General features: G+C 40.7%; 1 protein-coding gene across 6 annotated transcripts in view; it reads right to left on the bottom strand.

Moving 5' to 3' along the window:
• The window catches only part of PFKFB1 (6-phosphofructo-2-kinase/fructose-2,6-biphosphatase 1), a 111,745-nt gene that overhangs the window by 15,833 nt on the left and 73,206 nt on the right, over positions 1–22,706 (bottom strand). For all 6 annotated transcript variants that reach the window (XM_081793618.1, XM_081793620.1, XM_081793619.1 and 3 more), the window contains 4 exons: positions 20,021–20,142; positions 16,047–16,254; positions 13,271–13,417; positions 9,402–9,506 (listed from right to left, as the gene is read on the bottom strand). In XM_081793618.1, coding sequence (XP_081649744.1) covers positions 9,402–9,506; positions 13,271–13,417; positions 16,047–16,254; positions 20,021–20,142 — 582 coding nt within the window. The remainder of the gene's footprint in view (positions 1–9,401; positions 9,507–13,270; positions 13,418–16,046; positions 16,255–20,020; positions 20,143–22,706) is intronic.

Genomic DNA, 22,706 nt, shown 5'->3' with positions numbered 1-22,706 from the left:
TGCCCCCAATTGGAGAGAACCCAAATATATAAACCAATTAGTAGCACATATAAATAAACTCATTGATAATAATACCATAATAATAGGAGACTTTAACACCCAACTCACAGTAATGGACAGATCATCTAAGCAGAAAATCAAGGAAACAATGGCTTAGAATGACACACTGAACTAGATAGACTTAACAGATATATTCAGAACATTTCACCCTAAAGCAGCAGAATACACATTATTCTTTGTGTGTGGAACATTCTTCACAATAGATTACAGACTAGGTCACAAATCAGCCCTCAACAAATACAAAAAGCTTGAGATCATACCATGCACATTTTCATATCACAACACTATGAAACTTGATGTTAACCACAAAAAAAAAAATTTGGAAACTCTTCAAATACACGGAAGCCAAAGAACATCCTACTAAAAAATGAATGGGTTAACCAGGGAATTAATGAAAAAAAATTTAAATACATGGAAGCAAATGAAAATGAAAACACTACAGTCCAATCTCTTTGGGAATGCAGCAAAGGCAATCCTAAGAGGAAAGTGCATTCCAATTCAAGCCTATATCAATAAGCAAGAAAGGTCCCAAATACACAATCTAACCTTACATCTAAAGAAGCTAGAAAAGCAACAGCAAATAAAGCTTAAAGCCAGAATAAGGGAAATAATAAATATTAGAGCAGAAATAAACAAAATAGAAACAAACACACAAACAAAGAAACAAAAACAATGGTAGAACAGATCAATTAAACTTAATAGCTGGTTCTTTGAAAGAGTAAACAAAATTGATAACCTCCTAACCATACTTATTAAAATAAGCAAGGACCCAAATAGTTAAAATCATGAATGAAAGAGGAGAGATTACACCTAACACCACAGAAACATAAACAATTAAAGAGAATACTGTGAAAAATTATATGCCAACAAACTGAGCATTCTGGAAGAAAGGGACAGGACAAATTCCTAGAAACTCACAAACAAACAACACTGAAACAGGAAGAAATAGAAAATTTGAATAGTCCCATAACCAGCAATGAAATTGAATTAGTAATCATAAAGCTCACAAGAAACAAGAATCTTGGGCCAGGTGGCTTCCCAGGGGAATTGTAACATATATTTAAAGAAGACTTAATACATATTCTTCTCAAGGTGTTCCAAAAAAGAAGAAATGGAAGAAAAAGTTACAAACTCATTTTATGAAGCCAGCATTACCTTGATTCCAAAACAGAAGACCCCGCTAAAAAGGAGAATTAAAGACCAATATCCCTGATGAAAAGGATGCAAAAATTCTCAACAGGATACTAGTATACCTAATTCAACAGTACATTAAAAATATTCACCACAATCAAGTGGGATTTATTCCTGGGCTGCAGGTCTGGTTCAAAACTCATAAAACAATCAAAGTGACACACCACATTAATAAAAGACAGGATAAAAACCACACGATCCTCTCAATGCATGCATAAAAAGCATTTGACAACATAAAGCATCCATTCTTGATAAAAAAAAAAACAAAAACTAGGGACAAAAGAAATATATCTCAAGATCATAAAGGCCATATATGAAAGACCCACAGCTAATATCATCCTCAATGGGTAAAAACTGACAGCCTTTCCCCTACAGTCTTTAACAAGACAAAGATGCCCCCTCCCTCCATTACCATTTAATATAGAAGTGGAAGTCTTAGCCTCACCAATCCATCAACCTCGAGTTTTATGCTCAGGCAAATTATCACATGGTATTGAGGACTTCCCCAAAGACACTTATAGACGGAAAGATTACTTTGTTGCCAATAAATCCTCACTGAAGTAATTTTTGTAAGTTTATTTGTTTATTTTGAAAGAGAGAGCAGAGGAGGGGCAGAGAGAGAGAAAGAATCCAAAACAGGCTTGGCAACAGCAGCACTGAGACTGATGTGGGGCTCAAACCCACAAACCACAAAGTAAGGACCTGAGCCAAATCCAAGAGTCAGACACTCAACTGACTGAGCCACCTTGGCTCCCATCACTGAAGTAATTTCTGAAAGATGGAAATTGAACACAGAAGGAAAAACTTGAGATACAAGAATAAAGAATGATTGGACTCAGAGGGGAAGATGGTGGCATAGGAGGGCGCTGGGCTCACCTCGTCCTGCTGATCACTTAGATTCTACCCACATCTGCTTAAATAACCCAGAAAACCTCTAGAAGACTAGCAGAATGGACTCTCCGGAGCCAAGCATAGACAAGAGGCCCACGGAAGAGGGTAGGAAGGGTGGAGAGGTGGTGCATGCTACACAGACTGGTGGGAGGGAGCTGGGGCCATGGAGGGTCAGCCCACCTGGCAAGGCAGAGCCCCTGAAGTCTGGCTTGCAAAAGTGGAGGGGCCTGATTCCGTGAGTTCTGAAAGCCAGTGGGACTTAACATCTGGAATGTTAAAAGTCAAGAGCTCTGCACTCAGAGAGCAGGGAGGGCGAGAGGATGCTGGGAGGGAGAGTTGTTGAGCCCCGGAACAGGGATTAGTTCGGTGGGCAAACAAAGGTGCTAGCAAGTGCCATCTCCCTCTCCCATCCCCCAGCTGAATTTCCAAAGGGAACCTGTTCCCGTCACCAAACTTGCTTGTACCAAGCAAACGCCCAATGCTGTGCTTCTGTGGATGCATCCATCAGAGGGGCCTGCCTCCCTCCTGGTGCTGCAGGGCCCCTCCCGCAGGGGACCACCAATGGCAAAGCGAGCAAAGCCTGCCCCTCCCACCTGTGCACACGGCTGATCCATCTCGGGTAATATACCAGATCCCATAAGCAGTACCACAAGCTGGCAGTGCGCAAGTAGCCCAGACAGAGGCCACACCACTCCACAGTGAGTCCTGCCCCTGGGAGAGAGGAAGATAAGGTACACACCAGTCTGACTGTGGCCCCAGCAGTGGGCTGAGGGCAGACATCAGATCTGACTGGGGCCACACCTACCAACACAAGTTACTCCGAACAGTACAAGGGAAGTGCTCTGCAGTTTGGAGCCACCACAGGGACTACCCAAGATGACAAAAGGAAGTAATTCTCCTCAAAAGAAACTCCAGGAAGTAGCGATGGCTAACAAAGTGATCAAAAATGATTTAAGCAATAAAACAGAAAAAGAATTTAGAATAATAGTCATAAAATTAATCACAGGGCTTGAAAAAAAGCATAGAGGACACCAGAGAATCAATTGCTACAGAGATCAAGGGACTAAGAAATAGTCATGAGGAGCTAAAAAATGCTATACATGAGATGCAAAATAAAATGGAGGTGTCCATAGCACAGATTGAAGAGGCAGAGGAGAGAATAGGTGAATTAGAAGATAAAATTATGGAAAAAGAGGAAGCTGAGAAAAAGAGAGATAAAAAAAATCCAGGAGTACGAGGGGAGAATTAGAGAACTAAGTGATGCAATGAAACAGAACAGTATCTGTATCATAGGAATTCTAGAAGAAGAGGGAGAGAAAGGGGCTGAAGGTGTACTTGAACAAATCATAGCTGAGAACTTCCCTGATATGGGGAAGGAAAAGGCATTGAAATCCAAGAGACACAGAGAACTCCCTTCAGACGTAACTTGAATCGATCTTCTGCATGACATATCATAGTGAAACTGGCAAAATACAAGGATAAAGACAATATTCTGAAAGCAGCTAGGGATAAATAGGCTCTAACTTACAAAGGTAGACCCATAAGAGTAGTGGCAGACCTATCTACTGAAACTTGGCAGGCCAGAAAGGAATGGCAGGAAATCTTCAATGTGACAACAGAAAAAATATGCAGCTGAGAATACTTTCTCCAGGAAGTCTGTCATTTACAATAGAAGGAGAGACAAAGTTTTCCCCAAACAGACAAAAAACTGAAGGAATTCATCACCACTAAACCAGCCCTACAAAAGATCCTGAGGGGATTCTGTGAGTGAAATGTTGCAAGGACCACAAAAGTACCAGAGACTTCACTACAAGCATGAAAACTACAGACATGACAATGACGCTAAACCCATCTCTTTCTATAATAACACTGAATGTAAATGGACTAAATGCTCCAACCAAAAGACATAGGGTATCAGAATGGATAAAAAAAGAAAAAAAAAAAAAAAACAAGACCCATCTCTTTTCTCTTCACAAGAGACTCTTTTTAGACCTGAGGACACCTTCGGATTGAAAGTGAGGGATGGAGAACTATCTATCATGCTACTAGAAGTCAAAAGAAAGCTGGAGTAGCCATACTTATATCAGACAAACTAGACGTTAAATTAAAGGATGTAACAAGAGATGAAGAAGGGCATTATATAATAATTACAGGGTCTAACCATCAGGAAGAGCTAACAATTATAAATGCCTATGTGCTGAATATGGGAGCCCCCAAATATATAAAACAATTAATCACAAACATAAGCAACCTTCTTGATAAGAATGTGGTAATTGCAGGGGATTTTAATACCCCACTGACAACAATGGCTAGGTCATCTAGGCACAGGATCAATAAAGAAACATGGGCCCTGAATGGTACATTGGATCAGATGGACTTGACAGATATATTTAGAACTCTACATCCCAAAGAAGCAGAATATACTTTCTTCTCGAGTACACATGGAGCATTCTGCAAGATTGATCACATACTGGGTCACAAAACAGCCCTTCATAAGTATAAAAGAATTGAGATCATACCATGCACACTGTCAGACCACAATGCTATAAAATTTAGAATCAACCACAGGAAAATGTCTGGAAAACCTCCAAAAGCATGGAGATTAAAGAACACCCTCCTAAAGAATGAATGGATCAACCAGGCAATTAGAGAAGAAATTAAAAAATATATGGAAAAAAATGAAGATGAAAATACAACAATCCAAACGCTTTGGGATGCAGTGAAGGCAGTCCTGAGAGGAAAATACATTGCAATCCAGGCCTATCACAAGAAACAAGAAAAATCCCACATACAAAATCCAACAGTACACCTAAAGAAATTAGAAACAGACAGCAAAGACACTCCAAACCCAGCAGAAGAGAAATAATAAAGATTAGAGCAGAAATAAACAATATAGAATCTAAAAAACAACTGTAGAGCAGATCAATGAAACCAAGAGTTGGTTTTTTGAAAAAATAAACAAAAATGATAAACCTCTAGCCAGGCTTCTCAAAAAGAAAAGGGAGATGACTCAAATAGATAAAATCCTGAATGAAAATGGAATGATTACAACCAATCCCTCAGAGATACAAGCAATTATCAGGGAATGCTATGAAAAATTACATGCCAACAAACTGGACAACCTGGAAGAAATGGACAAATTTCTCAGCACCCACACACTACCAAAACTCAAACAGGAAGAAATAGAAAACTTGAACAGACCCATAACCAGCGATGAATTTGAATCAGTTATCAAAAATCTCCCAGCAAATAAGAGTCCAAGACCAGATGTCCTCCCTCGGGAATTCCACCAGGCATGTAAAGCAGAGATAATACCTATCCCTCTCAAGCTGTTCCAAAAAACAGAAAGGGAAGGAAAAGTTCCAGACTCATTCTATGAAGCAAGCATTACTTTGACTCCTAAACCAGACAAAGACCCAACAAAAAAAGAGAACTACAGGCCAATATCCCTGATGAATATGGATGCAAAAATTCTCAATAAGATACTAGCTAATCGAATCCAACAGCATATAAAAAGAATTATTCACCATGATCAAGTGGGATTCATTCCTGGGTTGCAGGACTGGTTCAATATTCACAAATCAATCAATGTGATACATCACATTAATAAAATAAAGATAAGAACCATATGATCCTGTCGATCAATGCAGAAAAAGCATTTGATAAAATTCAGCATTTTTTAAAATAAAAAAACCTCAAGAAAGTCGGTATAGGAGGAACATACTTAAACATCATAAAAGCCATTTATGAAAAGCCCACAGCTAATATCATCCTCAATGGGGAAAAACTGAGAGTTTTCTCCCTGAGATCAGGAACACGACAGGGATGCCCACTCTCAGCACTGTTGTTTCACATACTGTTGGAAGTGCTAGCATCAGTAATCAGACAACAAAATGAAATCAATGGCATCAAAATTGGCAAAGATGAAGTTAACCTTTCACTTTTTGCAGATGACATGATATTATACATGGAAAATCCGATAGACTCCACCAAAAGTCGCTAGATCTGATACATGAATTCAGTAAAGTCACAGGATACAAAATCAATGTACAGAAATCAGTTGCATTCTTATATACTAATAATGAAGCAACAGAAAAACAAATAAAGAAACTGATCCCATTCACAATTGTACCAACAATCATAAAATACCTAGGAATAAATCTAACCAAAGATGTACAAGTTCTGTATGCTGAAAACTATAGAAAGCTTATGAAGGTAATCGAAGAAGATATGAAGAAATGGAAAAACTTTCCATGCTCATGGATTGGAAGATTAAATATTGTTAAAATGTCAATATTACCCAAAGCTTTCTACACATTCAATGCAATCCCAATCAAAATTACACGAGCATTCTTCTTGAAGCTAGAACAAGCAATCTTAATTTGTGTGGAACCATAAAAGGCCCCAAATAGCCAAAGTAATTTTGAAGAAGAAGACCAAAGCAGGAGGCATCACAATCCCAGACTTTAGCCTCTACTTCAAAGCTGTAATCATCAAGACAGCATGGTATTGGCACAAAAACAGACACATAGACCAATGGAATAGAATAGAGACTCCAGAATTGGACCTACAAAAGTATGGCCAACTAATCTTTGACAAAGCAGGAAGGAATATCTATTGGCAAAAAGACAGTCTCTTTAACAAATGGTGCTGGGGGAACTGGACAGCAGCATGCAGAAGAATGAGACTAGAGCACTTTCTTACACCAGTCATGAAAAAAAAAACTCAAAATGGGTAAAGCATCTGAATGTGAGACAGGAAACCATCAAAACCCTACAGAAGAAAGCAGGAAAAAACCTCTCTGACCTCAGCCGCAGCAATTCCCTACTTGACACAATCCCCAAAGGCAAGGGAATTAAAAGCAAAAATGAACTATTGGGACCTCATGAAGATAAAAAGCTTCTGCACTGCAAAGGAAACAATCAACAAAACTAAAAGCAACCTATGGAATGGGAAAAGATATTTGCAAATGATATATCAGACAAAGGGCTAGTATCCAAAATCTATAAAGAGCTCACCAAACTCCACACCCGAAAAACAAATAACCCAGTGAAGAAATGGGCAGAAAACATGAATAGACACTTCTCTAATGAAGACATCCAGATGGCCAACAGGCACATGAAAAGATGCTCAACGTCACTCCTCATCAGGGAAATACAAATCATAACCACACTGAGATCCCACATCGTGCCAGTCAGAGTGGCTAAAATGAACAAATCAGGAGACTATAGATGCTGGCGAGGATGTGGAGAAACGGGAACCCTCTCGCACTGTTGGTGGGAATGCAAACTGGTGCAGCTGCTCTGGAAAACAGTGTGGAGGTTCCTGAAAAAATGAAAAATAGATCTACCCTATGATCCAGTAATAGCATTGCTAGGAATTTACCCAAGGGATACAGGAGTGCTGATGCATAGGGGCACTTGTACCCCAATGTTTATAGCAGCACTTTCAACAATCGCCAAATTATGGAAAGAGCCTAAGTGTCCATCAACTGATGAATGGGTAAAGAAATTGTGGTTTGTATATACAATGGAATACTACGTGGCAATGATAAAGAATGAAATATGGCCTATGTAGCAACGTGGATGGAACTAGAGAGTGTTATGCTAAGTGAAATAAGTCATACAGAGAAAGACAGATTCCATATGTTTTCACTCTTATGTGGATCCTGAGAAACTTCACAGAAGACCATGGGGGAGCGCAAGGGAAAAAAGCAGTTAGGGAGGGAGCCAAACCATAAGAAACTCTTAACTGAGAATAAACTGAGGGTTCATGGGTGGTGGGATGGAGGGGAAAGTGGGTGATGGGCATTGAAGAGGGCATCTGTTGGGAGGAGCACTGGGTGTTGTATGGAAAACAATTTGACAATAAATTTCCTATTATGAAATGAATAAAGAATGATTAAAGGAAGTGGTTAATGTGGTTAAATCTAAATAGGCATTGGCTGCATAAATAGTTTAATTATAACAATATAATTCATTTGAGGATTAAGACACAAGGTTGAACTAAAATACAAAACAATTAATACGTAATTTAGGTGAGGGAAGGACAAGAGTTCTGAAGTTATTATATTGTTTTAGGGGAAAAGTGAAGATACTGATTTTAGATTTTGTTGATCATGTATATAAAAATTTTAAGAGAAATCTCTAAAAGAATGAAACTGATTATATATCTTAAATATAGATGTAAAAACTCAGGAGCACAATTGTAAAGAAGAGAGAAACAGAAAAATAAACTAAGCATAAAGAGCTCAAAATAAGAGACTAGAAATAAGGTCAAATAATTCAGTCATTACAATAAAAGTAAATGTGCCAAAATTACCATTCAAAAAGCATATATTTTCAGTTTGTATTAAAAACAACAAAAGCCAAGTATATGCTGTTTACAAGAGATATTAAACAAAAATAAATAGAGAAGTTGAATGTAAATGAGTAAATAAAGATTAAATTGGCAAATACTAAGCAGAAAACAATTATATAGCTGTATTAATCTTACATAAAATACACTTTTAAGCAAGGAATATTATTAGGGAAATATTATTATTAATAATAAAACATGCAATTTGGTCAAAAGATATAATTACTTTAAATTTGTATGCCTCCAATAATATAGCCTTCAAAATATGTAAAGGAAAATAAAGGCAAACTCAGACTGACTTTAGAATGTCATTTCAAAGGATGAGGATAAAAATGTGAAATGTTGTTTGTAACATATGATATCTGTTGTTTTACCTTCGCTGGTGTCCTGCTTTTCTGATAATTGTTCCCAGGAATTTATTTCAGAAATGGAGTATGACTAATAAATAATTTCCAGTGTGGAACTGGCTAAATGGAGTCTGGGTTGAAAGCAATAAGGACCCACCTGATATGGGAATAGGGAATTGATGGTCTGGTTCATGTGGTGGCAAAGAATTTAGTTAAACTATTAGCCATTGTTCCTTGGGTCTTCAACCCACTTCCCAGAGTGACCGGAGCTTTAGGCAACTTGGCAATAATATGTCAGGAGTATGCTGAACTATATGAAGTGTCTTTAGTGAAAATAAACTAGAGACAACATGTAGGATAAAGTGAGCCCTCCTGAAAGCAGATGGAAAAGAAGCAGGCAAGAGCCAGATTATCATGTGCCTTGTGGGATGACAGCTGCTACAAAATATGCTTTACTCTACTTCTAAAGCTGTCCAGGAGACTGTGGAATTCTGGTAGTTGGAATGAAGATACTGGCAGGTGTTCTAGGAGTCAGGCAGCCCTTCCAACCCTTACCTCTCCCTTGGGATAGCGGTAGCGATATTTATCTTGGTCCCGTAGTGCAAATTCCTCAGGGTAATGTTCCTGGATTTCTTCATAGGTCATCTCCTCACAGACACCCTGGAAAAAATTATTTGGGAACAAATTCACAAGGTGAAACCCACAAGCCTTTACCATAGTTCTGAGGCCAATGCTTGTGAAACAACAGCACACAATAACCTGGGTTTCTGTAAACACAGATCTAAGTTTGTGCCTGTTGTCTGAGTGTGTGTGTGTGTGTGTGTGTGTGCATGAGGTGTGTGGATGTGAGACTGTGTGCATATGTACAGATGTGTTCATGGTTGAGCATATAGTATATGGTAGGTACCTGTGGTGTTTCTTTGTGGTTGTCCCAATAGGTTTGTATATGTACATTGTATAAGTATTTTTTTGTAAATATATGGGTTTAAGGATTTGTAACTGTATTTGTGTGTGTATGTGTAGCATGCTGGTATGTTTAAGGACCTATGTCTTGTGTTTGTGTATTTGTCTCAGTATTTTTAGTGTGTTTGTGTGTGTGTGTGTGTGTGTGTGTGTGTGTGTGTGTGTACAGAGTGTCTAAGCATCTGAGAATGTGCTCGTGTGAGTGTCTGTATGGTTTGTCTCTCCATTTGGGTCCCAGTGTGTCTGTGGCATGTGTTTCTGTGAGTGTGTATGTCTCTGATTATGTCTCTGGTGTCTATGTGTGAGTATCTGTGTGCTTATGTTGGAGGTCATGTGAATTTGTGGTAATACACTTGAGGTTATGCATCTGTACTACATACATTTCCAACCATAGTATGCTTCTCCTTGTCTATGTGATATAGTATCTTTGTATACAAAGACTGCATGTATGTCTATGGTGAGTTTGTCTATATGTATCTCTAGGTGTCTCTATCTGTGAGTGTGTATGTGTGTGCATGCATGGTGTGGGTGTAGATTGGTAGATGTGTCTGAGAGGGATTCTATGTCTGACTAGAATGATCAATGTGTCTGTGAAGTGCATGTCTGTGAGTGTAAGCATATTTATGGAGGGTGTGAGCATATTTGTGGTGGGTGTCTATGACTGTGTATGGAAGCACACACATGTGCTCACATACACAACAGTATGCTCCCATTTTATAGCAGTTCCCATCTCCTCTGCTCCTACATCTGCTTCAGAACCGCTGGCAGATAAAGAAATAGGTATCCACAGACATATCAGAAGGCAAAAATTAATGAATTCCTAATGCTTTCAGAATGGGCCTTGGGAAGATATGGTCTCCTCACCCAAAGAAGGAATCCAGAGATAAGAGGAGTTTCTCAGGAGCACGTGAGAGCTTCCCAAGTTCACTGAAAAATCCCCAGAAGTGAGGTGGCTGCTGGGAGTGGGGGTGGGAAGCATTTAGGTTTATAAAGTTTCCTTTTGATTGTGTGCATTCCGATTAGACTTTCCTGTAAGGGGGCAATTGGCTCTTGTTTTTGTCTTTTGAATCATCTAACAGCCTTCCATTAGGGGTGAAGTTTGCCCCTGACACAGCTCACAAACAGCTGTGCAGTGTCAAACTTCTCCGTCGACACTGTCCATGGGAGAAAGCATACCCTAATGGATACACAAGGTCCTTCCAGATTGGTTTTGACTTTCTATTCTGACACATACCTGGAGCCTTTTTCCTGTGGAAATGGTGGAAATGGCCACTGACTTAAAAAAAAATTAATGTTTATTTATTTTTGAGAGAAAGAAAGAGAGCACTAGCAGGGGAGGGGCAGAGAGAGAGGGAGACAGAATCCGAAGCAGCTCTAAGCTCAGAGCTGTCAGCACAGAATCTGATGCTGGGCTGGACCTCACAACCTGAACCACGAAATCATGACCTGAGCTGAAGTCGGGCACTGAACCGACTGAGCCAACCAAGTGCCCTATGGCCACTGACTTCCTATTGACTTAAGGCAAATTGCCTACCTCTCAGAATTTTATTTTCCTCTACTGAAAAATGAGGAGAATTACAGCTACCTCACAAATGTGTTTTGAATATTAGAGATAAAATATATAAAAGAGATGAGCACAGAATGTACAAGTCTCATTTTAAAGACTCAATCAGTAGTACTAATTGTTAATATATTATTGATCACGGAAAATAAACCAGAAACTTAAGCATTATTCTAAATTCTTACTTCTTCCTTACCCCTCTCCCATAGCCAGTTTATAAGATTCTATCTGCTAAATTTCTCTAAAATCCATCCCTTTTTCTTTCCTGTCTCCACTGTTACAATCTTAGCAGATCTACACACACACACACACACACACACACACACACACACACAACCTTTTTTAATTATTATGATTTCTCCTGACATATCATTCCTGATCTTCTCTACCTGGCTCACTGTTAATTAACTCTTAGCTAGGTATCACTTCTTCCAGGCAGATCCTGTGTGGCTCAGATGCCCTGCCCTGACATCTGTGCATAGATGGTCTAGCCTATAGCACACATGCTGTTTTGTATTCCTCTGTTTTTTTTTTTAATCAACCCTGTTTAGACTGAAAACTCAGTGAAGACAAGAATCAATCTCTGTCTCCAACACCACCCCAGAGCCTGAAACAAAGTAGGTACCCAATAAATGTTTACACCACATATACACCAGAAACAAGTAGTGACTGATCTCTTTATATATTTGCTTGAATGTATTTTACAGCAAATATATGTGATTTGTAGAGCAATACTATATATTCTTTTTCTAAATATGCATATCTCTGTACATCTATATCTAAGTACATATGTATGTATGTATACACACATATACCTCCCTGTATTTATAGAAGTGTATCTACCAGGCAAGCAAGTTAACCTACCTACATGCAAGTTATCTATGTTTGTGGTAAAGCTTTTACTTTAAGGCCTAACAATCATAACCTATGGGATGCTACCTGATGTCAGTATACCTATAGTGCAGATGAGATAATGGGGAGGAAAAAATGCCTTCTTAAAGAGCTCATGGGAAAACCTGACCCTGAAGAGAGATTGCCATGTCAAGAGAGTCAGATGAAGTTTTTCTTTGATCTATCTTCAATGCCACTACTCTAGTCCCTCATACCTTCACCTCTTGCCTGGACTAATGCAGCCATCTCCATACTAATCTACATGCTTATTCTTGCCCTCTTCCCACCTAGTTTCCACACATGACCAGAATGGTCTCTTATTTATTTATTTATTTATTTATTTATCAAGTATCATTAACACACAGTATTATATTGGTTTTAGGTGTATAATATTCAAAAATTCAACAATTGAATATAGAATATTCAACAACTCTATACATTTCTCAATGCTCATGAAGATAAGTGTACTCTTAATACTCTTTATCTATTTCACTCATCTGCCCATCCACCTCCCCTCTGGTAACCATCAATTTGTTCTATTTAAGAGTCTGTTTTCAGTTTATCTCTTTTTTTCTTTGTTCATTTGTTTATTAAATTCCACAATTTATTGAAATAACATGGTATTACCTTTTTTTTTAAAAATGTGAATTACATTCATGCCACTCTTCCTTGACTTAGACTACATCATTGGCTTCCCATTTTTAAAGCAGTATCCAAATCCCTGAACATTAATTACAAAACTCTATGAGCTGCCTTCCTTTCCAACCTCATCTCCCTTGTACTTCCTTTGTTACAACCCTTGTCACAGAAAATGCAATGTCTTATTTATGGCCTGCCTTTGAGCTCCATGAGGACAGAGAACATGTCTGTTCTGGCCTTCAATGGATCCCCCAACACACAGAACAGTGTATGGAACATGGCTGGTTGTTAAGCAGCAGAAGCAATCCAGGGGATAATCCCAGAATCAGGTCCTATAAATCACCAGGAAATCCATCCCCTTCCATCTTACCGCATCAATTTCGTTCAGGGCCTTCCACTGCTCATAAGGAACACCCAGGGCCTCAGCTGTCTGGATAGTCCTCTTCATGTGGCTGGTCCACACCTTCAGGGAGCTGATGCCCTGGGACTGAATGAAATTGGCCAGGGCATAAGCATACTAGGAGGTGGGGATGCAGAGAAGGAGGAGGGGAGAAAGAGAGAGATGAAAGAAGACAGAGTAGCTGTAAGAATAAACTCAGATCTACCACAAATGGTGAAATAATAATGAACAAGAAAGTATAATTTAAAATTTTCCAATTTATAAACAAGGATATGACAAGGATTAAGGGAATAGAAAAGGGTATGTGTGCTTATGTGTGTATATGTTTATATGTGTGTGTGTTCATTGATGCTTATTAAACCCCCTACTTGATTGTTCATTCAAATAGCCCAACTCTGGCATTTCTGGAGCCTAGGACAAGAGTACAAATGAAGGCAGTCCACAGTCAACCTCTCTTCTATTCCCATTTCTGCCTCCATCCTGCACTTGTAGATGCCTTGAGTACATGTTTGTACATGACAAAGTTCTGTCCACATCCTATCTTCACTGATTCCCATGATCCACAAACAGTGACCCCTTGGCTATCCCTTTGCCTAGGGGTAAACACTACTGTGACATGGTCTGCTCTCAGGTGAACAGACTCTGGGATAGGCCCATACAGACATGGAAAAAAGACTCCAGTACAGAAGGACAGGAGATTCTGGGTTCTGGATACTCACGGTGTGGTCTAGAATTAGGGGATATTGGATTTGGGGAACATTTCTTTTTGACCATGGGGGTCTCAGTATTCAGCTTCTAAGGGCATTCAAACATCCATAGTGTGTGTGGTCATGTGTGGGTATCAGGATGTTCTGTTCTCAAGACACAAGTCCAGTGAGGGAAATGATGACAGCACTGAGAGGAACCAGGAAGAGCTGTGGGACCCCAAATGATCAAGTGATTCACTCTTCTTCTGCATTTAGGCATGTTATTAGTCACAGAGGGTGTGTGAGGAATATCAACACAAATGCAAAAATCTATATACATATGCATATGTACAAATATAGGCATTGTGTACACACATTCTAATTATGGATGTGAGTCAGCAGTGTTCTCTGGTGGAAAAAGCCTCGTAGCTCCTGCCTGTAAGATGCAAACAGCATTAACTCATCAGCCTGATTCTATGAGTGTCATGTTAGATAGTGAACAAGGAGCACACAGAATGCTCCCTGACACACACAAGGTGACAGACTCTGTGATTTATTATGGATGACAGTCAATGGTAAAGTGCTTTGTAAACTGTTATGATTCACTGTTCCCATAAGCATAAGGTTGGTGCCAGGCATGTGCATGTATATGCACATGTTTGTGTGCAAAGGTGATATGCATGGTGGAGGTGGCATGTGTCCAAAGTGGGCATTGTGCTGTGTAGGTAGGGAATTAGCTGGGCAGGGCAATAGCTGGCCCCAGCCAAAAGACTCTGGTTGCAGGTGGTGCCATGTGGCAGGGGTGGGTGATGCCACCAATACCCTCTATTCAGCTCTAAGGAGTGAGAGGGGTAGGAGTCAGAGGTCTGAGTCTACCTCAATGGGAGGCTGCCAGTCTGAAGGTAACAGAAAAGGAGTCATGGGCCTTCCAGTGCAGTGCCTTGCCTAGGACACCACCACCTCTGCAGTGGAGAATGCTGAGGGGCAGGCAGGAAAGCATGGTTTCAAGTCCTGGCTCTCTCTTCTACTGGCTGCATGACCTGGGACTGCTCTTTGCTCCTCCTTGGGCCTTAGCTTCATCAGGTTTCATAAACCATTAATGGTAATGCCCACCCCACAGAGCTGTTGTGAAGATTAAATGAGGCTCATAGCAGATGGTGCTGTGACTGTACACAGGTACCCAATAAAAGATAGTGCTCCCTCCCTCCTGCACCTCATTTCCCATTTGTCTTACCCAAGCCATCCTCCCAGCAAGAACAATAGCTGTGTTAACAAGCCCAGGCACAGGGCCAGACACTAAGGCAAACATGTGTCTTTATTTTATTTTATACCCATAATGTACAGGTTTACTATGCTTGGCTGGAGAGAAGAGACTAATGCCACAGAGTCAGAGATGGGCCAGGACTGGGAGATATGGGGCCCAGGGCACAGTGACCTGCCTGGGAGGGCAGGGGAGGACAGGGGAGGGTTTCCTGGACCAAACCATGGAGCAGGAGCTATACCTTGGAAAGGGGTGGGGGATGGAGGGCAGGAAAAGAGCTGTAACTGGTGGGGGACAAGTTCTGACAGTGAAATAACCTGTAATGGGGGCTGGGGGCTGTGGCATCAGCCCTAAGTAAGGGAGGAGAAGATGAATTCAAGGATCCAGGGAAGCTGTCTGTGCAAGTGATGATGACCAGATGACAGAGGAGGGCAGGCTAGGTGGGAGAAATTGTACAAGCAAAGGCACAGAGTTGTGAGAAAGATGAGAGGACAAGTCAGGCAGGAGTGAAGTGTTCTCACTGTAATGGGGCTGGAGGTGCAGCCAGATCTGGGCAGGCCTTAAGTGCCAGGACCAAGTTATCAGACTTGCAGATGCTGTTGATACATGGAAGCCATTCAAGGTTGGGACAACACTGAGTGGATGATGGAGTGGAAGAGTGGCTGTGACCAAAAACTGCTTTTACTCTGCCACTGAGTCTCCCTCCCATCCTCAGGGCCCAGCCAGTGGCCACACCACCCACCCATGGCCCACCTGGGCCAGATCAGTCAATGCCTTGGATACATGGGGCCCTTCCTACCTGCTTGCCCCGAGCTGAGAGGCCAGAGTCACCTCCAATGCGGCCTCTGAGGTTGAGTTCACTCTCACCATGCCGGCATAGGTAGATGGAGCGGGGTGTGACATGGATGTTCATGAGATAGTAGACTGTGCGGCTCTGGATGTGGTCTTGCACTCGGTTCACCATGTAGCGTGTGCCCACATCGAAGATCTTGATGTAGGAGAGGTGGCTGGGCCAGCCCAAGCAGGAGCAAGCAGCTCAGGGGATGACAGTGGAGAGGTTGATCCCAAGACAAAGCCCCAACCACACACCCTGCTTTCAAGCTTCCTGTACAATGAAGCTTTCACTTAACTTTTTCCTCTAACAAAATGCCATGCCTTGCCCTGTTCTAGGTACACATTCTAGAGACTAGGCTCTTGGCCACCCCAAAGAGCTCACTGCCTGCTACCATCTCCCTCTGTCTCCTTTCCTCAGTTTCATCTTAATACAGGATATCTTTACACAGAGAAAAGCAGTAGTCCTCTGTGTCCCTGGCTGCCTTCCACATCTCACTGGCAGCTCCTCAATTGTCCATTCACTCTTTTAAATCTCAAGCTGACCTCTGCATCTCTATTATTTAAGCCTCTGATATGATATATTGTATTTGACATTCTACAAGTAGCTACCAGATTGTGTCTGGGTGCACTTGTGTCTGTGTATATGTCTCTCTCTTCACTCAGAAAGGGAAAAGGATTGGGATTTCTCTCCCCATCTGTCATGCAGTCAACAAACACACCCTCTTCTGTTCTAAGCATTGTGCTTGAGGTGGTGACTCAGCATCTGCCCTTTGGGAGCTCTTAGGCTAGTCAAGAACACACACTTGGAAACGCATCATCAATGCTCAACACCCCTTCCATAAACAGTCATTTACTCATAGGTGTGCCAAGTATTGGGGTATGGGGATGCAGAGGCTCTCCACAACATTAGTGGGAATCTTGTGGTCCTTGCTTCAAGCCTCTTTTTTATCCCCTCAATTCTCTGTTCTAGGCATGAACTAATAACTACACACAGAGTGATAATCAAACTATTCAACAACCTGTCTGCAGAGAAGCTGGGAATGGGCAACACTGACTAATCAGAATACTAGAACCATGGAGTAAGTCTTCTGAGGACCCTGACAAACCAGGTATGAATCCTTTAGTTGCTGGACTATAAGGAGGTAAGATCCCTGGGAAGAGGTGGGGAAGGTTGCAGCAATGGGGTGACACACCAGCAACCCTGGGTACACACTAACAAAACCAAGTAAATAGAAATAGCTGCACTACCCCAAATCATGTAAAGCAGTGGCTGAGGGGTTTGGTTTCAGAAAGCCTCTCCTCTGATTTTCCTAGAGAAGGCCTTTTTTAGCTGCTCATTAAGCATGAGCTTAATCATGCCCATCCCTGTCATCTATGTCCAATGGTTCCCAAAGGACACTTGCACTTGCTGAGAATTTTCTTTTGTGCATTTTCTTTTGTCCCACTCCCTGGGGACTTCAAACTACATGAATCATTATAATCATCCTAGGACTCAGAGATTATTAGCTTCATTTTATAGGAAAGGAAACTGAAACACAGAAAGAGGAAGTGATTTGCCTAAGGTTAACCTCTCCAACTACCTTGTCTAGGATCTCAGAACCTAGGGGTAGAAAATATCTGGTGTAGCTTTTTTGCCTAATTACTGACTGTTCCTGAAACTAGGTCCTGGGTGGCTCTAGGAGAACTTCCTATTTGCTCAGTTTAGTCTGACATTCCAGGTGCCTTCAAGCATTGGCCCCACTTGGCCTGACATCATGGTCCCATGACCTCATCCATGCCATGATTTCTCTGTTTCAATCTAGCTTTCATGCTTTTGCTGGAATATTCTCTGCACCCTCTACTTTCATTCAGATTTAACTAGGCCATTCCAAAATGCTGTTCTCTTTGCTTGAAAAGGCATTCTTTGCCTGCTTTCCAAAGCTGAGCTCCTGTGCAACCATCCTTCAAAGCCAGCACATTCACTCTCTCTAAGTTTTCGTTGAGTCTAGGATCATGTGAAGTCATTTAGAGGTGTTTCCCACCAAAAGTATTATATTAGTTAATGCCCACCTCTACCATGTGTAATGTAAAGCAAAAATTATAAACTGTATGATAATATGATAAGGTCCTATGAAATTCTGGTTTTTTTCCATCTTGATCACATTGATGCTGGTTTGGAATTAAAATATAAAAAAGCTTTCCAGATTTTTTTGTTATTTTTGGTAGCCTCCACCCTTCTGGTACCCCAAACATGTGTCTTTTCTACTTATACTAGGTAAACCTGCTCTTTCAGATTTTTTTTTCCAAACTGTGCTGGGTCTTCCCCTCTGTGTTCTTCTAGCCCACTTGGTTTATCATTTCCACAATTCTGATCAACTGCACATTGTGTATCATCTTCTCCAACCAAGCGGGTATTTTGTCAAAGCAGGGACAGCCCTTTCCTCTTTGGATTCCTGGGGCACAGGTTTGGCTGGACCCTGATGCATGGGCTGTAAATGTCTGTTGATGTAAAAATGATTAAATAAAACCAACCTTCAGAATCTGTCACCTTCAGGCCCAAACTGATTAATAAAACACTAACTGAACACCTGCAGGAGTCTAGGCTGAAGGCTAGGGGCTTTCTTAATGCCATTATTTCACTTTAACTCCCTTTCTTCAAGCTTCTTTCACCACATGGTGCTAGCCTATATGGTGCATTTATGGACACTTGAAAAAGTTACACTGTCATCAGGGCAGAAACAGCCTCACTCCAGCACACATGCTTGGGGGAAAAAAGAAAGCGTGCCCTTGACCTGGTTGTCCTTGTACAGTGAACAATTTTTACAATTGTACATAAAGGTCTTGCTCCTTGCACTGAGTGTCTAAGCCTGATGTGACACTTCTTTATGATTAAGGAATATGGGAGGGGGAGAACCAGTCTGGAAGTTTGAAGATAAGGGTTTGAATAAATATTCTACTGACTCATTATGTGGCCTCAGGTAAGTCCTTTCCCTGCTCTGGGTCTCAGTTTACCCACCTAAGGACTGAGGCAGTAACAATTCTTGCCTCATAAGACTTTGGCTGGGCAAAGCAGTAAGGCTGCTCTTTAAACTTCTTAAGGTTTGAATGACTATTTGAAGCCTCCTTATACTTCTCACTTGGAGTCCAAAGGATATGGATGACCAGAGTCTCTGATCATCACAGCCCATTTTGAAGAGTAGGATTTTGGTAATATCCTGGTACACATTCCCTGTACTACCAGATAACATCTTTCTAATTTTTAGCTGGCATTATGAATGAGAGTTTCATATTTTTTATGTATCTTCCCATATGTCAAGTCATGATGGAAGCTACCTGAGGATAGAAACCACCTCTCTTACCATTATTTATACCCCCTATGTACACCACAGCTCAAAAGGGCAAAATACTTATTGACTGAAAGGGTACGTGGGTTTTGTGAAAAGAGATATGAGTAGGAGACAAAATATATTGTTAGAATCTGAATTCTATCCCCTGATTTGTGCCAGAAGCTTGAACAATTTCCTCTTCTTGAAAATTTATGAACATAAGATCTATTTTGGCTTCCTTTATAGGGGTGGTGAGGGTATTTGATGAAACAAAGAAGGTGAACATATTTGGAAACTTAAGTGTCACCCATGTGTGAGCAATAATTTTGAAAAAATAATAGCAAAAACCATAGGAGGGGGGCATTTGTTACCAGAGATCAGCATCCTGATCTATCCATATCGTTCAGGAAGGCACTACTTTAACACTTCAACGGACGTTTTACATATCAAGGAATCACCACCTCAGATAATTAGAACTTGGAGGGTTCTTGAAGACAAATCATCAAATCTAGCTCCCTGATTTTACAGATAGAGAGGTTGATGCCCAGAGAGGGAAGTTATTTTCCCAAGTCCTAAAGGACATCACAATAGGGTTAAGGATCCAGTCCTGGGCTTTAGGGTTCTGGGTTCTTACCTGTCCAGTTCATCATCCAAAGGTTGGTAGTTGATCTCATAGCACTCAATTCTCTTTAGAAAGTCTTCCAGAACCTTTTCCCGGTCACAGTCTATGTAATCAGGGCTTCCAAGTTTTACTTGCTAAGAAAAGGTAGAATAGAGGAACTATGAAAGACAGAGACTCAAACAGTGCCCTTTGGAAGTGCCCTTAGAAATCATTGAGTACAACATCCTTCATAACAAAAATGAGGAAATTGAGACTTGGACAAAGGGTCTTGCTCAAGTTTACAAAGTCAGTCATTTGAAGAAAATTTGGACTGTGTAACTCCTCATTTCTTATCTCTATGTGATTAAACAAGGCCTGTTATATTGTACTCAGTTCCAGAGCACACACTGTTTAAGAGGAACACTTAAAAGAGGAGCAGAAATTGTGATGTGAGAAATGGATGAAGAGGGACAGAAGATTTTGGCCAAGGTTCATAATGGCTTACATGCGTTGAGTGTTTAATGAGAGAACATAGCATGTTGGCTTTAAATTTCTGAAGGATTCACATCTCTTAATCCCCCAATGCCTATCTTCTCCATCTACATTTACTATCTCAGTGAATGGCACTATAATCCACTCAGTTACCTGAACGTAAAAGGAATATAGGAGTCATCCTTGATGTGTCTTCATCCCCCACCTCTCAGTAGGCTGTATCTTCATCCCCCATCGTCTTCACTTTATCTTCTAAATATCCTTCCTATTGATTTCCATTCTCTTTTGCCTGGATGCTTACTCTAGCTTTTGGCTAATTACTCTTGTCTACAGTCTTGTTACTTCTGATGTATTCTTCAAACTAGTAGCCAGAAAGATATTTTTTAACACGCACATCTGACCATGGCATTTCCCTGCTTAAAACTGTGCACTATTTCCTTACATCTTTTAGGGAACAGTATGAACTATTTCACTGGGTGACCCATTTGTCATAATTGAGCCCCAAATTATTTTTTCATCTTATCTCCCAATTCTCTCTCATTGCTTTGCTCTAGCTAACTTAAACTACTTATAGTTCCCTGGAGATACCATAATTAATATATGCTGTTCCCTTATGTCCAATTCTTCACCTGCCAAATTCCTATGCATTCTTTAAGATTCAGGTCAGCTATTGCTTTCTTTGAGAATTCTTCCCTGATATACCTCTATCCTTCCCATGCAAGGTTAGTTTCTCAACAATGTTCTCCCACAGCCTCCTTTATTTCTTCATCTCAGCACTGATCTTATAGTTATGTCTATAAACTTGCCGCTATCTCTCATTAGACTGTGAGCTCAAGGTCAGGACTCTCCTCTATGTCTCTAATACTCAGAATAGTTCAGTTCAGTTGTATAGATTCAATTCGTGTTGAATCAGTAAATGGGTAGAAGGGTGGATGAAGAAGAAAGGGATTGTAGATGGTCTATGCTCCAAGAAGCAAAAATAGGACCAATCAGTGAAAATTTCAGGGAGGCATATTTCAGCTTCAACTGACTGAATTTGATGAAGGCAATGAGTCTCTTGTCACTGGAGGTATGAAAAGAAAATATAGGCAAACATTTAGCTGAAATTACAAGTATCTGAGGGAGGGTTGAAGGGGGTGACCTTTAAGGTCTCTTCTGTCCCCAAAATCCAGTAATTTCATGAAATAGGGGAAAACAAAATGTGGTGGGCAATCCAGTTCTAGGCTATGGGCCTAGAATCTAAAGGCAGTTCTTAATGCAATTGTGAATGGGATCAGTTTCTTTATTTCTCTTTATGTTGCTTCATTATTGGTGTATAAAAATGCAACCGATTTCTGTACATTAATTTTGTACCCTGTGACTTTGCTGAATTCAGGTATCAGTTCTAGCAGTCTTTTGTTGGAGTCTGTTGGGTTTTCCATGTTGTCTGCGAAAAGTGAAAGTTTGACTTCGTCTTTGCCAATTTTGGTGCCTTAACAGAAGACCACGGGGGAGGGGAAGGGGAAAGAAAAAGTTACAGAGAGGGAGGGAGGCAAACCATAAGAGACTCTTAAGGAGTGAGAACAAACTAAGGGTTGACGGGGGGTGGGGGAGAGGAGAAAGTGGGTCATGGGCATGGAGGTGGGCACTTGTTATGATCAGCACTAGGTGTTGTATAGAAACCAATTTGACAGTGTATTATATTTTAAAAAATAAAAGCAGATATATTCCTGATACAAGCCTGAGCTCCAGTCCCAGTTCTACCTCTTTCTAGTTGTATGAATCCTTGACACGTCGCCTATCTTGGAACCTCTATTTTTCTCTCTCCAACAATGAAATGATTCCTAACATGTAGGTTTTTTGTCACAAATCAGTAAGAGTCAAGCTTGGTGCCTAGTGCATGTTAAGGACTTTATATTACATTGGCTTCTTTTTAAAAGTTTATTCATTTATTTTGAGAGAGAGAAAGACAGAGAGGAAGAGAGAGAGAGAGAGGGAGAGAGAGAGAGAGGGAGAGAGAGAGAGAGAGAGAGAGAGAGAGAAAGAGAGAGAATCCCAAGCAGGCTCTACACTGCCAGCACAGGGACCCATGTAGGGTTCAAACTCACAAACCATGAGATCATGACCTGAGCTGAAATAAAGAGTTGGACGCTTAACCAACTGAGCCACCCAGGCACCCCACATTGGCTTCTTTAAATTTCTTAGGATCATTGTAGGCAAGGATGGCCAGGGAATACTTCCTATAGGA

This window comes from Panthera onca, chromosome X, assembly GCF_046562875.1.
Source record: "Panthera onca isolate mPanOnc1 chromosome X, mPanOnc1 haplotype 2, whole genome shotgun sequence".
Lineage (NCBI taxonomy): Eukaryota > Metazoa > Chordata > Mammalia > Carnivora > Felidae > Panthera > Panthera onca.
This window is presented reverse-complemented; position numbering and strand designations above follow the sequence as displayed.